The sequence below is a fragment of the Teleopsis dalmanni genome, chromosome 2 (assembly GCF_002237135.1).
Source record: "Teleopsis dalmanni isolate 2A chromosome 2, ASM223713v2, whole genome shotgun sequence".
Lineage (NCBI taxonomy): Eukaryota > Metazoa > Arthropoda > Insecta > Diptera > Diopsidae > Teleopsis > Teleopsis dalmanni.
Window position 1 is genome coordinate 134,936,096 of NC_051847.1, and position 17,187 is coordinate 134,953,282.

At 29.1% G+C, this 17,187-nt stretch overlaps 1 protein-coding gene across 1 annotated transcript; it reads right to left on the reverse strand.

The window, feature by feature from the left end:
* Positions 1 to 269: 269 nt before the first annotated feature.
* LOC119675751 (relaxin receptor 2-like) lies at positions 270 to 15,510 on the reverse strand. The gene is made up of 7 exons (XM_038086957.1): positions 15,462 to 15,510; positions 12,375 to 12,788; positions 10,327 to 10,427; positions 10,135 to 10,214; positions 9,641 to 9,925; positions 6,622 to 6,690; positions 270 to 345 (listed from the first exon to the last, which is right to left on the reverse strand). Exons 1-7 carry the CDS (start codon positions 15,508 to 15,510, stop codon positions 270 to 272), a joined length of 1,074 nt encoding a protein of 357 aa, XP_037942885.1.
* Between the last annotated feature and the right edge of the window lie 1,677 nt (positions 15,511 to 17,187).

The following is a 17,187-nucleotide window of genomic DNA, read 5'->3' on the forward strand; positions in this document are numbered from 1 at the left end:
TGATTTTTTATGGCAAATTAGTAATTATAACTTAAAGTAGTAACTTAAATAACTTAAAGTGTATTTAACAGAAAGAATTTTTGAGATGTTTTGACCAGTTTTTTTTAAATTTGGTAGGCATATCGGTAAATATCTGACAATGAATGACCTTTCCACTTCATTACAATTCAATCACATTTAAAAAAAAACCGCCCAATTATTTTTTTTGACTATACTAATATAACATTCAAATTACAAAACAATATAATGATAGAAATAAATATATGTACTTACATATCTCTGATATCCGTAAGTCCCCAAAATGCTTCCGTATGTATAGAACTTATACGATTCCAGCTCAAATCACTAAAGATAAAAAAGACAATTTTTAAAGCATCATCTGATTTTTAATATCAAATATGAAATAATAAAAAATTATAAAAATAACTATAAAGGTAAAAACCTATGTGTATTAACTGATTATATTTTGATCTATAAAAAATACAGTAATAGCAATAAGAAATTGAGAAAAGAACAAATTAAGAAGAAGAAATTGGTGTGTGACTGATAATACTCATCTTTGGCATCCTAACTAGCATCCATAATTCGTTCTGAAAATAAAAATCATTGCCACAGTAATTTCTAGTTGACGTGGAGGAATAAAAATACGAATTGGATGCCAAATTAGCGCTATATATCGAATGTTTGTTCAATAAGCCAATTTTGCATTGAATGTGTAAAAGTTCTCTTTATGTTGCTATGATGGAAAACTATCGGTCTTTAGGTGTTAGCTGTCTTCATTTCTGCTAATAATTTTAACAAGCAAATTGTGGTGTGGCATTCAGAATCGACCTGTTCAGTATAATGGCTCTGTACCAACTGGATTAGTTTTTCCGACTGTTCAAGTCACATAGCTGCCGACCACATAGTTATAATTTGGTTCATCATAAAAACTCCATACAGTCAAGTGCTATTTAGTTATAAGATTTTATGGATAGTACATCCATGACTTGTCAGCAGTAACTATTTTATACACATGATTCGAATTACCATCATTTGTATATTTGTACATTTGTTTAATTAAAAAAAATTCTTTATAACGATCTTGCATTATCAGTATTTTCATAAAATCAACGTCCAAATTGCTTTAGTTTCACATTATCTCATATAAAGATTTTATTATCAGTTTTTACACATTATCAACGTTTTAAATAGTAAATCGCATAGTGGATATTCCACTACTACTCATGCCTGAAACACACCAAATAATTCTTAGTGTTTACGTTGATAAACAACACAAGAAACAGAAGAAGTTCACTAAAACTCAAAGCGACATATCCGAAACAGTACACTACTTTGTACTTTTTCTGACATTCCATATTAAATATTCAGTGTTTCTTTTTTACAAACATAGTGAACATATTTTAGTATGCATGAGAGATCAGTAAATATTTTAGGTATTTTAGTTTTAGTCAATCAAACGTTTTGGAAATGTTTCTAATTGCTTGTATAGCAAAAGATTTTGTTGGAATTAGACATTAACGAACGTCACAAGAAACAGAAGAAGTTCACTAAAACTCAAAGCGACATATCCGAAACAGTACACTACTTTGTACTTTTTCTGGCATTCCATATTAAATTTTCAGTGTTTCTTTTTACAAACAGTGTGCACTTTTTAGTATGCATGAAGAGATCAGTAAAATATTTTAGTGTATTTTAGTTTAGGTCAATCAAACGTTTTGGAAATGTTTCTAATTTGCTTGCATAGCAAAAGATTTTGTTGGAATTTAGTACATTAACGAACGTCACAAGAAACAGTAGAAGTTCACTAAAAATCAAAGCGACATATCCGAAACAGTAAAGTAGTGTACTTTTTGTGACATTCCATATTAAATTTTCAGTGTTTCTTTTTACAAACATAGTGCACTTTTTAGTATGCATGAAGAGATCAGTAAAATATTTTAGTGTATTTTAGTTTTGGTCAATCAAACGTTTTGGAAATGTTTCTAAAGTGCTTGTATAGCAAGAGATTTTGTTGGAATTTAAAATGTGTGTACAAATATTTCATCTGGGTTCTTTAATAAAGATATTAAATATACATTTATTAAGATTTACAAAATGAACCAGTGGTTTTTACAAAAAAAAAAAAAAATAGTACATCATATTTAGTACTGTAGACTTTTCTTTCATACTGGTTCATACTGGTTTTAAGCGAATGATATTCTCGATTAAATTCGTTCTAGGTGCGTTTCAGTACGAGAAAGCAAAGTGACGAATGCACTATTGTCCTGCAAATTATAAAAAAATCGTCGCATCAAAGTGGAATAAACTTTTCTTAAGTTAATTCCATTTTTTTACTGCGTCACAGCTTTTATATACTGTGCAAACTGATACTTGAGACTGAGACTCTGTGTATATCAGCTGATACCTAAGAAATTATGATGTCAATGGTCAAAATATAAATAATAAACGTAATAGTAATTTCACCGCTCAAAAAAAAATTGGAGTTTTTTATTAGACGTGACCTAAGAGACTGAAGAACTCTATTCATTTTTTTATTTTATTTAATCAATAGAAAATATAAAAGTGAATGAAATACATTTTTCTTTGTGATAATATATTTAATGTTACTTTGAAGATTCTTCATAAACAAATTAAGAACTATTTTGTTCTTAGCCATCACCACAATACTGCAACTTGTTTTATTTTATATAGACATTCTCGCTTGAATTAAAACTCAGTATTAACATATAGAAACTGAAGAGTACTTTAAAACATTGCAACTTAATTTTAAATGTAAAACTAACCTTTGGGACATATAACCGCTCAGACTTAAGTATTTTAAAAGGGTTCAGAATGTTTATAATAACTGTTCACTTAAATTAATCTCTTTTAGGGATGCAATTTAGACAAAAAATGTTTTATATTTTGTTACTCTAAATTTGTAATCACTTTTTCTATGCAACATTTATCTCATATTAAGTTTAACTGAAATATTTTACGTTTTTATTTGTTTATTTGAAAACATATCATGCTTAGAACTTCTCATTTAAAACCCTAACTAAATTTGGTTCAATCCCTTAAATCTATTAATTCATGTACACAAAACCGTTTTAAATTTATCTCTAACACTCTTTCATTTCAATTAGACGTAAACTAGATTTGTGCCAGTATTAAATTTACTGTTTAGCTTTGTAACTTAATCTTTCACTGCTGGACATATGGAAACCCAAAAGGGCCAAATAAAATCTTAACCCCACCATCCCACTACAAATGCTACAGGTTCAGAAGCTCAACTTCTGTACACAAATAGAAATTAAAAGTAACAGAAATCACACCGCACCGAAACGCAGAGACAACGGTATTATTTCATGTCCTTGAACATATTTTGCAAGGATAGCCCATTAAGGTGACAAATGTACTAAAATTGATCTTATTTGACAAAATAATGGTTTTCAATTTATTGTTTTTCTTTTTTTTTTACTTGGTTTTTCATTAACTTAAGCCCTACAATTTGCATACTCACTGGACTTTCAGCATTTCTGTTAGAATATTGAGCTTATTTGCCAATAAATAATAAACACATAAGTAAGGCAAAGTTAAAAGTAGACACATTAATTTGTCAAAAGGTACAGGGTTTGGGTCAACAGTGCGTATACGCAACATGTGTCGATTGCAGTCAGTCTCAGTTGAGGTTCAATACATGTTAATGTTGGAGTGTATTGTAAATGCTGTCTGCGATGGGTTGGAAAAAAATAAATTTTCTTTAATAATGTATATGGTTTACTCATATATAACAAAAATTGTTTATTTAATGTGTGAACGATAATAGTTAATCGTTCAACTTTCTGATTTATTGCGTATTGAATTATTTATGACTTTCGAAAATATGGAAGAATATTGCATTTTAATTATATATGCCAATCAAATTCAGTTTACATAAGGCAATAATATATAAATTTGTTAGATTTTAAGAACAAGGATAATTATTTCATTTTGAAAGTAATTTGCTGATGTACAATATGTATAGCACTGTTTGTTATATGCACTGATAAATAATCGTTTTTTACAGATTCTCTCTTCTCTAATAAATAAAAAATATATTTAAAAAGTGGTTTAGTTTAAACATCTATATTTATTTAAAAAAATTTAATATTTATTTAAACAATTTTTCTGTTAAATGTTTTTTAATAAAAAAAGTCTTCACTTTCACATATTAATTAAAATAACCTTCGCGTCCCATATTTAATTATGATTTTAAGGTATAACCAATTAATTAAAAGAGCATCACAATTCACATATTTGAGAAAGCTGCTCCACTATATATAATATGAATTTTTATATTACTATAATTCATAAATTAAATGTGTAGTAATTCATACAACTAATTTATAAATCTGAAATGATAACGATTAAACTAAATACGCATAAACAAATTTTCTAATATTTAAACGCATCATGATAACATAATATCGTCGTTCATATCGCCCAGGATCCCATAAAATACAATATTTTTTTAAACACTTCTATCTGGTTTCTATGGCTTAAGTCTGAAATTCTAGATTTAAAATCTAAAATCCAAGTTAAGGGGCATGTTGCCCTTAACCAGAATGCATTATCAGATTTAGTAAATTTCAATCACAAAAAGTTATCATTATTCCATCCTCGTCTGTAATTGGCAGAAACAGAAACTTATAGGTAAAAGGCACAGAAGCTCTCCAATAGAAACTCATTTGGCCGGAATCTTACACTAAAGTTAGCCTAGAACTGCTATTCTGTGAGTTAATACTTCTACACTCGTAAACTAAATGAGGTGTAAGAAGTATTTGATTTATTTGATTATATATGAGTTTATGGAGTAACTGGTTATATCGCTATTGGTTTTTGATCTATCGGTTAGGTCTTAAGTTGCTCAATTCACAAAATGCGCATAGGTGTTATTAAGTAGCATAACTTATTTCATTTTTAATTACACTAGTAAACTCAATTATTCATTTTATTTTCAATGCTACTAATTAACAGGTTTTAATATTTTTAGTCATTTAATATGGCTTTACGAGTAACTGGTGCTTTCAATCGTACCTGTGTGTAATGTTAAAAATACATACCAATACACTAATTGATTTTAACCTAGTTGCTCCATAATTAACCAGATATTCACATTGTGACAAATCCTGGTAAATGTTCACAGTCATCGCTCCGACAGCCATAATTTTTTTGTTGATTGTAAAGCAGCTATCCACAACAACATAACATATTAAATTCACGCCGCAATGCCTCAGCTCGGTAACCTTGGCGCTTATAGTTTCGAAGCTGTCAAGGATTTCATTTATCTTAGCACAGCCATAACTAACAACAACGATGACAGCCTAGAAAGCATTGCCAATAGGTGCTTCTATGAGCTTAGAAAGCAAGTGAGATATAGATGGTCTCTCCACTGGCAAAATTACACTCTATAAGTCATTTATCCTACCTGTGTTTTCTGTATGGTGGAAAAGCATGTACGCTATCACAGAAGAATGAACCCGCACTGAAATATCTTTGATCCTGGTACCGACTACCATATCTGAATGAAACAAGCTATAAAGCCATATGCGCTTTATTAACAACATTTAGCAAATTAACATTCAATAAGTTGACTAGTTTGGGCATGTCATGAGAATGGATGACAATGCTCCATGGAAAAAGATGGAAGTAGCAGTTAAAGGAAGAAGACGTGGAGGAAGACCGGATCTTCGGTGAAATTATCAAATTAAGGATGCACTAGCCGCACTTGATCTTTGTTACTTTCGGGTTTTTTACCTAAATATGAACAGAGTAAGTATATGAGAGAGTAAGTCTATTTTCCATAAGTGCCGATCCACTTTTAACGGAAATAGGCAACATCTCTACAAGGGACATAATGACATTCTTAACTGCTTCGAGCCTATCGAACTAAAGTGGGTTTGTTACAATAATTCTCAAAGGATGCAGTGACGTGGTGGCATAGTGCCTAACCCTTTCAAAACTATCTAAGTCTGTTTTCTCTCAACTTCAAAATGTTAATAAGTAGAGCAGACATTTTTAAACAATTTAAAATGTTTTTTAAACGTAAGTTTTGTGAATTAACTGAACCGTAAACCGAAAAATTTGATATTTTTGCCAGGACCAAATCCAACAAAGCAAATTATATTGGTTATTTTCAGAAGTTATAAAACTATTTTTTCAAAATTGAAGAGAAAACCGGAGCGTGCAAATTTCCGGTACGAAGCCCTGGTATAAGCAAGTGATACTTAATCTTGTTCTTACATAAAGCAGGAAATTGGAAGCTTACAAACAGTTTAACGTTGGTTACGAAATATTTATTATTTTAATCAAATACAGTATATAAATGAAATAACATAGAAAGGCCAACATCTACCATATGAGTAATATCACCCAATTCCCAATATTAATTTTTTTTTTTACGTTCCAACTATAGCTTTGACCTTCACTTTTTTCTTTTCAATATAACAGACACAATTTTTTGTACCATAAATAATTTAGCCAATATTTAATGAATTTAAATAAATTCTGCCTTAATTTTCACAAAAAATATTCAGTAGAATATTTTATTAAGAAAATTTAAGTTTCAATTTTATGTTAAGCAATTTTTTTACTTACAGTAAATGCAAATTATCCAATTGTGCAAAGGTCTCTCCGATATATTCAATTCTATTATAATCCAAATAACTGTAAAAGAAATACAAAAACAAAAATTAAGATACGATATAAAAGAAAAAAATAAAGTATTCACACAAGCGACAAAAAAGCGAAGGGTTAAGCCAGGCATGGGCAACCATGTTGAATGCTTTTTAACAAACCAAAAATATTTAAAATTTATAAAGTTGCAATATTTAATAATCAGAAATGTAAAAAATACATATAATTTCTTCGAATTGGTGTCAACTAACACAGTATAGTCTTCAAATATATAAAATTTATAAATGTTTCTATTCTATATAATGAATTCTGCATAGTTATATAGAGTGGTCAATGTTTAAATACTGCAAAACAAAGTGCTAATATGAAAGGAAATCTAACGCAGAAATAACAAGGTAAATGATTCTCAAAAATGCTGCGATTTGCAAGCATAGACGTTAAAAAAATTATATACATTACACCACAAATAATGATTGTGATTAGTAGACTTGCAACTGGAAATAGATAAAGAACTAATAGAGAACATCAAAAAACACGAATTTATATTTTGAAGAACAAAATTTTCAAAAAATATTACTTAACTATTATTAACTAAATTTCTTTGTTAAACGAATTAATTAATTCTAACGAATTTTTTGATCTAACAAAAGAATTGTACAAAAAACTTTTTGTTAAAGTGAACGATTATTGAAATAACATATACTGGTTTTAACATGTCAAGTTCATAACACCATAATTAATCAACATTAACAAGCGGCTGTCCCTACTCATAATAGACAAACCAACGCCTTATATGTGAAGAATATCAGTTAGCATATTAGTGCTATAGATTTTTGACGTTACATATTTATATATATTTATATATTTTGTTCATGTAATGCAAAAGTCTGCAATACATATTAGCAAATGCTATGATGCAACACTATTCGCACCGAATCGTAAATACGGTTATTAATCGGACCATAAACCTGGATGGTGACAAGTGATGCATAGTTTCCTCTTCGCCAAAAATTATGACATAATTTTAGGGGCAGTGAAAAAAAAATAATAATTTCCATATATCTGATCTTTATTCAGAAACATTTCGCATCTCGCATTTCTATTAAAACGAAATGTTGGTTTGAACTAAAACAATGTTGTTTTTGACTTCTACAAATACAAATACTGACTGAGTAAAAAAGGCCTAAGACAAATTCGTTAGATTAGATTAAATTACGAAAAGGATGATTTTAAATAAGATGTTCTAGAGTGTGTCAAACATTTTCTGTCTAAATATATAGAATTACTTATATTGCACAAATAAATTGCATAACTGAATAAAATATATTTTATTTTCTAAAAAAATTGTATTCTCACATGGTATTAAAATAAAAAAAGAAAGAAGAATTTAATTTAGAACTAAGAAGAGTTGAAAAACATGCTCTATAAAATGTTTTCAATTTGAAAGTACTTCCAATGACAATTTTTTGTCTTGAAAGCATGTTACTCCGGAACCTTCCAACATCAATGAAATGAAGTTATAAGTTAATCATATGCTTATTTGTTGTTATTTGTTGTCTATTACAAGCAATTTAATACTAAAATCAGAACTTGCATTGATGCATTATTAAAACTATTATTATTCTTATGAGATTAGATTCATATGTTCCGAAAAATTTACATCGCAGCTTATTATATTAATCACAATTATATTATATTAATATATATTTGCACAAAACCAATAAAAATCTGTTTCAAATAAATTCATTTTTTAAGGTGATATGGGATTGTAAACTTCTTTAAAACAATTAAATAAATCTAAAAATGATATCATTACATATTTTAAAACAATAAAGATGTTAGCTAGCTTAAGCTCTGCCGAAGCTTACTATAGATACACTTTACATTTATATATATTTATATATAATAAATAGTATTATCTTATCTATTTTATATAACAATATATATGTGACAAAAAAGTTTTTCTAAGAAATACATGTTCCAATATCATCTGAATATTTAAGAGCTATATTTATAGTACATACCAAAGAAAATGTATGCCTGATTCGGTATTTTCTATGGCAGCTATATTAAAATCTGAACCGATAAAGCTATATAAAATCCTATATAATCTCTTATGTACCAATCTTTATTTGTATATTTTTCTTAAAAACAAGAAAACAATTTCTCAATTGTTGTCTGACAAATCCGACGACGATCAGATCTCGAAAAGTATGTACGTAAAGTTTTATTTTAATGACTGAAAAAATGAGTAGTTTGGGTTAAAATGGACAGCTGGATAAGACTAAATGAACTCGTCGAGCTTGATAAAAAATAAATATATATATTTATAGGATCTACGATATTTACTTTGATATTTTGCAAAAATCTTGCCTGTTTAGATTAAAAAAAATCGAGTTAATTAAATTATTAAAAAAGTATTTAGTGTTGCTAAAGTGTGATACTTTTACTATATATCAAACATACATCAATAAGTTTATGTTATCAAATGAACTGCACACTGGTTTCCCATTCATGCTTCTGACTTATATTATCCTAAAGATTTTGTTAAACTTGCTGCTAAAATAGGCTGAAAACTCGGTTGTTTATGTCATCGCAAATTAAGTAAAATTCACGCATCAATAATTTTACGCTCATATAAAAATCACTCTAATACAAAAAATAAAAAATAATAAAAACTAAGAAATATTTTAACCCAAGACATAACGTAACCCAAAGAAAGAAAATGAAATTTAAAACACGAGAAAAAAGGGAAAATGTCAATAACATTTTACAGAAGCGATTTACTTTTATTACTGCTACCAGGCAAGGCAGCATCAATCGCACAAATCTGCCTTTCCCAACAAAATAAACGTTGCCTCAAAACATATGTTTGACTTTTCCGTCCGCAAATCACACACTACCCCATTGCCGGCATCGACAAAACCCTTTCGATTTGCCTTCAACGCTCATTTAAGTTTATTAGCAGTGCAATACTTACAGCTCGTATAGGCGATTCATGCGTGGAAATTTATCATTACGCAATGTGAGTAAGTTATCGCTCAGCATTAACCATTCCAGTCTTGGCATATCCAGCAAATGTGTCAATGGAAAATGCTCCAGTCGATTTGATATTAGGAATAACCATTGCAGCGACACTAGGCCGTGAAAAACACCAAACGACAAACTGCTAAAATTATTGTAGCGCACATCTAGGCGCTCCAGTTGTGGAAGCCCACGAAATGTTCCTTGAGGTAGTACTGATATGCTGTTGTACTTTAAGGTACTGTAACCGGCGCCACATGAAACGAAAGATATTAAAAGGAGAATAGAATAGCGAAACGGATTTAGATTGTGGAAAGGAATTAACTTCTCTGGAAATTTAATTCTGTTTTTAATGTCGGTGATTTTCACTCCTGATTGTATATCAGCGAGGGTTAGTATATATAAAAACGTTCTTAAATGTAAACGTTTAGAGGTATTGTTTATACTTACAGCCTTTGTAAATGCTTAAGTTTACTAAATGCATTTTCACGCAGAGTTAAATTGTTTCGGTTGATCATTAAATTTGTCACCTGTGTAAATAAATTTAAATTTTTGAACTCTTAATTGTTGTTGGTAGTTTTGTTTATATATTTTGGTTTGATTAAAATTAGTAAACTTGGAAAACTTTTGGATTCCACTTACCTCTGCGCTTATCTTTGGTATTCTGTTGATTTTTGCATATTGACCGCAATAAAGTATTGTTTTTGATCTACAGGTACACTGTTTCGGATATGTTACGATTTCTGTAAAGCGATAGAAATAACTCAAATTAGATGTAAGTAAATAATACAATATGTTCTACTATTTCTTTTAAGAAATCTAAGCAGAAATTGTTTTGAGTAATAAAAATAATGTATAGAAGGTGTACTTTGCAGTTTTCGTAATGAAATCGAAAAGAGTTTGAATGGAAACTAAAAATCCTACCTTTTACTAGAATAAACTAGAATAATAATAATTTCTATTTTTAATTATAAAACTTAAGCATAGGAATAGTTTTAATTAAGTTGCAAATAATTAGAAGAAAGAATAAAATCATTAGTGGAAACTCTCTAAAGTATGTTCTTAAAATTTATTCCATTCTTCCCGAAATCGACACTTAAAACTATTCAGTGAATCATGTTCACATAATATACATGTTGCTAAGAAGCTTCTAGACATGTTGAATCATGTTCACATAATAGACATGTTGCTAAAAAGATTCTAGACATGTTGCTGATACTATAAGAGAAATAAAATCCTTGATTTTTCCAATATCTTCGTGCATTTATCTATTGATGTAAAAAAAAATCACAATAGTGAATAGTAATTGACACTCAGATAATACTGTCACATTTGAGATATGAGTCAAAATTTATTATAAAATTAGTGACCTATATTATAATATTTACTTGACTTTTTACTGTTCATTGCATGGCATCTAACTAGAATCATAGTTGTCAGACTGTCAAAAATAGTAGAGGCACGACTTAAGCCCCACTAATCAATTGCATATTGAAAATAATCTCGTCATTTTCTAATGCACCTAGGTTCTTCAAATAGATCCAGAATGGATTCCGTTTCTTCTCACTTCTTACTTGTATTCATATTATTAAACTCTATAAAAAAAAATTTACACTAACTGTGTGTTACTAACCTATTTTCGGTGTCACAAGGGTCTGGTTATTACAACTCATACAAGACTTATGACTGCTTAAAATAGCAGTCATAGCAATTCAATAAAAACTGAATGCTTTTTTAATATAATATAACAATCTACATTGTCAAAAGTCAAAAAACTATATAATTGCTTCGTGACGTATCAAGGATATGAGATTAAGAGATAGAGCAAGCATTCCATTGGCAATATAATCTGCAGTTAATACACTGCAAAAAAAAACATTTTCTAGTATACCTTTCGAGCACAATTCTGTCTACGACACTATTATGGTTTCTACATATATAGTTGCAGTTTGAGAGCAATGTCGAACTGTTTAATTGATCTAATAAATTAACTTTATACAAACATACACATTGTTTTGATGCAATTACACAGTTAGTGTCTAAATGGTTTAGATCTTAATATAAAAGATCCTATTATGATCCTATTATTCACCAATTTAATAGGTAGCTACAGGTACTGAGGAATCGAATCCAAAAATATCGATAAAACTAGTTAGAACGGATTTTGTTTTATCTTTAACGAAGTATATTGAGAAATATAGTTTTCCTATCTATATCAAATCTTGAAGTATTAAAGAGATAATTAATGGTTATTGACATTATCTGAAGAATCTTTATAGACTTAAAATGAACATACTCTATTTCGATATTTGTCACGAGCTCTCTCATTTTTTAACACTAACTTTAGAAAAATATACATTTCTAATTCTAATTTCTTATTCTGTACTATATCTTATTAAGTTTTGTTCTATTAAATTTTATTTTTATTCTAATAATTTTGTATTTTTCTTTCTTATTGGATATTAAAAATTCCAAAGACTATATAAACTTTTATTGCTTATGTTCACTAAGCTTAGCAATTATTTTAAAACGTTTAACAGAAAGTCTCTGACAAACTTAATATCATTGTCCTTTTCAACAATTTTTGTGGTACTTAAATGACTTCCTTAGGTGTTGGCTTAAATATCAAATATCAAATTTCTTTATAAAATTAATATTTTAAATCCAATTACTTTTGGTATTTAACTTACCACAATCTGGTTGCGTTTTATTTGCACTACTGCCACTTTGGCTTTTGCTATAACTATTATTTGTATCAGTGATACCACCATTGCTGCTTGGCGTAATAGTTCCATTTGCTGTTGACGTGCCTACAACTCCAACTCTAGATCCGTTGTAGTTGATGTTGTTACTGTTGTTGATGTTGTTGGTGGTGTTGGAGTTGTTGCTGCTTTTCCCAGCAGTTCCTTTCAATTGTTGCTTGTGTTTCTCCATTTGTATGCCTACAATTTTATTGGTCAATTCCGTACTGCCATAAAGCAAACCACACTCCACAGGATGCTCATCGCTTTGGTCCTTACAATCCAAGCGATTATCACAAATTTGACGTTGTGGCACGCACAATTTACCATTGTCACAGGCGAATGTGCCACGAGGGCAGGGTCCTTTTGCAAAATAGTCAAAATAGAAAAAAAAAATGTTATTACAAAATGAAAATGACAAATTTATTATTATTGTTTTTCCCCAAAATTTTCCTTCTAATAGTATAGATTTTTCTTAATATTCATGATATAAAAATGTTTTCCATTTTTTTTTTTTTTCGTATATTTACAATGCGTAATCAATTTTTTCATTTTATATTTTAATTTTGTCTATTTTGAAGTGTTTTGTAGCTATTATTGTGCGCTAGAAACACATAATTAACGAGATACAATAGTTATTTCAACCGAAAAAAAAATAGAAAAATGAAATCGAAATAATTTATTGTAATTTCAAACTATTGAAATTATATGGGCAAAGTTTTCGCCATAGTTGCCATATTGTTTTGTGTATTTCAAAAAAAATTAACAACAATTTTGCTAAACTCAGTATTTCATAATGGTTAAGATACTATTTTAGTAATACTCTGCTATCTGTTAGATAAAGTTAATACGGTTTTTTATCTGTTAATGGCAGTTGGTAACTTTTATGACAATAACTACTCAAATGTCACTCAATTTTGGGCACATAAAAATTTATTTTATTAGTCACTCACCATTAAAACGACGTTAAAACCATTCACTCAAATTGATTTATTTTCATAATGATTTGAATATAAAGGGATTTTAAAATATCTTACGAAACCCCCTCTCAGCATACTCAAACTATTCCTTTAAACATACTCAACATATGCAAATAGAGATAATTTCTTTTAAGACCTTACTTCGTTATTACAATTTATGAAAACTCTTAATGTTTACAACGTGACACGCTAACAAAACAATATAATAGGTCAAGAGTAATAAGAAAAAATATTTTTTTTAATACTTTCTTAATTTAGTAACGTATAATGCGTACCTTCATTATAAAACAAGGTCATATACGTATAACGCAATGAAAATTTAAAATAAAGACACAGGATTGAATTTACAAAAATTGGTCCAGTAACGTATGTCCCTTTGAACCCAGCATTCTGCAACATGCACCCATCGTACTTTACAGAAGTCTACAGAATTGCTTTTTAAAGTTATTTTTCAATAGCCTTCTCTTCTTTACAACCAGCGCTATGACCATAACCTGTGGTAACAATTTAAAGATATGCTAGATAATATGTTGAAGCAAGAATGAATCCTTCTCAGCACACACCAAAAGAGAATTCGATATTTGTACGCTATATTCTAATGTGAACATAGTAGAAATAATTCTTTGGAACATTGTTATGCGTTCAGCTATAATAGCAGTTTCTACAATAAGAATAAAGATCCTAAGTCTAAATTATATGACCAGCGCTATGCCTCCGGTTGAAAAGGGTAATGATCTTCGTAAAATAATCATATCTCATACCGCATAAAGAAACTAAACAATCACAGTGTAAAATTTATGGAACGCTTAAATAACTGTGATTTCAATAATGATAAATTCTGGACAATTTCAATCGATCGCAACTCGTTATCTAATGTACTATATAAAGCAGTAATGTTTAGTTGGTAACTATCGCTGCTCTCCAAGTTATTGGAAAGCTGAAGCTATATGGGCGCTGCTGCAAAGCCTGATCGCTTACTTAAGACGGACTCTCAAAGTATTTACTCAATGACCTGACTCAAGATAAAAATGTCCCCCTTTTACGATCTTAATGCTATTTACACGACATCTTGAGTGTCATTATAGATAGTATGCTTACATATGATATACGGAGAATATCACTTCTTTATATAGGCAATTGAAATGTCATAGAAACATGTTAAGAACACTCACTACTGAGTACATACGTAGTATTTGATGACCTATAGCTGCCAATGTGGATTCTTCCCTGCTACAATATCACATGTAATAATATTTAGTTATAGTAAAATTTTGCCCTTTTTGCACTAAGAATAAATAAAATCTAACAATAAAGTTCCTGGATCTGATCCATTCGTTATATATGGAATACATATACAGGAAAACTATTAAAATGGCGGCACCATATATAACATTAACTGAAGAGGACTTTTAATTATACACTCTGATGCAGTATCCCTGTAAAAAGTTCATATCTTAATATCAATTTTTCCCTCTGGACTTTGCCTACTACCTTTCAGAAAAAACGTCACATGGTCAAGATGACGTCACAATGTCAATTATTATAATCTAAATAATATTCATCAATGAATATTATTGAATGAACAATCATTCAATGAAGAATGACAAGGTTCTTCAACCTTAATACGGTCTAGATTAAAATTCCCCATATCTCGTTCACGTCTTCCTATTTACATTATCCGATACTATCTAGTTTCTTTCAGTACAGTAATTTTATTTCACAGATAATCAACACGTGCAAGCTTTAGTTATTGACACGATAGCAGTAAACACTGATCGTTTTAACGGAGTGTGCTCAATTATTGAAAAACGCTTAGAAAAAGATCTTTCATATTTAGCTTGCAGACATCACATTTACGAAATTATTCTCAAAAGTGTTTTCCATGCCAAGATTTGGAAGTCTGAAAGTCCATATGTTTAACTATTTTAACAATTTCAAAAGTTTTGGCCAGAAATGAACGATTTAGTATTAGTACCTTCTAGAATTAGCACCTTTTTTAGAAGAAATAATATTAGAAGAAATATTAAATTAAATTACATTCATAGCACTTACAAACCTAGCAATAAAATGGTTATTTTACAAACTTTGGAGCTCTTGGGGGCCATTTCCACTTTTGAACTAATTGAACTAAAATTTTACACAGATTATTTTTTCAGTAAAATGAACCGATCTGGAGGGTGCCGTCAACCGATTTTTCGGGAAATAAATTGTCATATACCTTAATGGCACCCTAACTTAATATATACTACGGATGGGTTGCAATATTTGAACGACGGTACTTATTATTTTAATCATACTTATTTAATGAAACCATAGATTCATATCACTGTCATGCAGCTTAAGATAAATTCCAGAACTCAAAAATAGTAAAAAATGTTTATTTAAATATTTTTTATGTATGCATAATATTTGTTTTGATTTCTGAAATTACCTCCAAAAACGAGAAGAAAACCCACAACAATATATGACAAAAACAGTACAGAACGGTTCCAAATATTTATGATGAGAAATAGTTCAGTTCAATAAAAAATAAAAATAAATTCATTTTAATTGCTAATGAAAGTAATCAACAATATTAAAGAATTTAATAACTGAGTCAAAATTAATTGAAAGAATTTAATTCAAGACCTTGACACAAAAAGAAGTTAACTCGATTTTTGTTAAAAATGCAAATATGACGGCACTCTACTTCTGGATGATAAAGCTTCGTTTATTACACGATTATTTAACAACAATATGTGATATTTCTAGCTAAACAGAGATGTGTCGATTAGATGAAAACTTACGAAATTCGGCTAATAATATTTACTGAGCATGAGTTAGCAACGCAAATATTGAAGCGCTCTAAATTTACTAAGACACTTTATATTTAATACAGTTTAAGCATTATAAGCAAATAATAAATTATTTTTATATTAAAAATATTGTATTATATATAAATTATAATATATATATATATATGTATATAAATAATATAATATAAATAATAATATATTAATAAAATAATAATATTAAAAATATTATTTTTAATATTCCCAAGGTAAGAAGAAGGTAAAATTTTTTAAGGCATGCGTCAAATCGGTATGCCTATATGGGTTGGAAACCTGACTTGAAATCGAAAGAAGATTGCAATCATTTATCAATTGATGCCTGCGCAACATATTAGGCATATGATGGCCTAGAACAATTTCAAATGAAGAACTATGGAGTATAACGCACCAAACAAAGGTAAACAATGAGATAAGAAAAAGGAAGTATGATTGAATTGGACATACACTGCGTAAGCCTTATAAAGATATCGCGCATGCTGCAATTACTTGAAACCCCCAGGGGTCTTGGAGCAGAGGCAGACCAGTAATGACATGGAGAAGGATAGTTCAGTAGGAGATGGGCAAATCGTTTAACAAGTTGAGAGCAATAGCACAAAATAGAAACCAGTGGAAAACTTTTATAGACTCCTTAAGCTCCTAATGGAGTATGGAAATATTAATAACAATTTAAATATTTTTAGATTAAGATGAAGAAGATCAAGAGCATAAACAATCTTGGTCCTTTTCTAGCTATGTTTTGAGTACTGGTTGCACAAATCATCCTTTTTTTACTTCTTATCTGCGCCTATCAAGAATTTAAATACTCCTGAAGAAAGTGAAATCTTAACTTTTATCTACGAAGTATGATCACAGGAGTAGATTAATAGAAATGATTGTACAAAAGTTCTGTTACGCATTCAAGTTATAATATACTTAATTATTATTTAATAATTAGATTTATTATTTTAATAT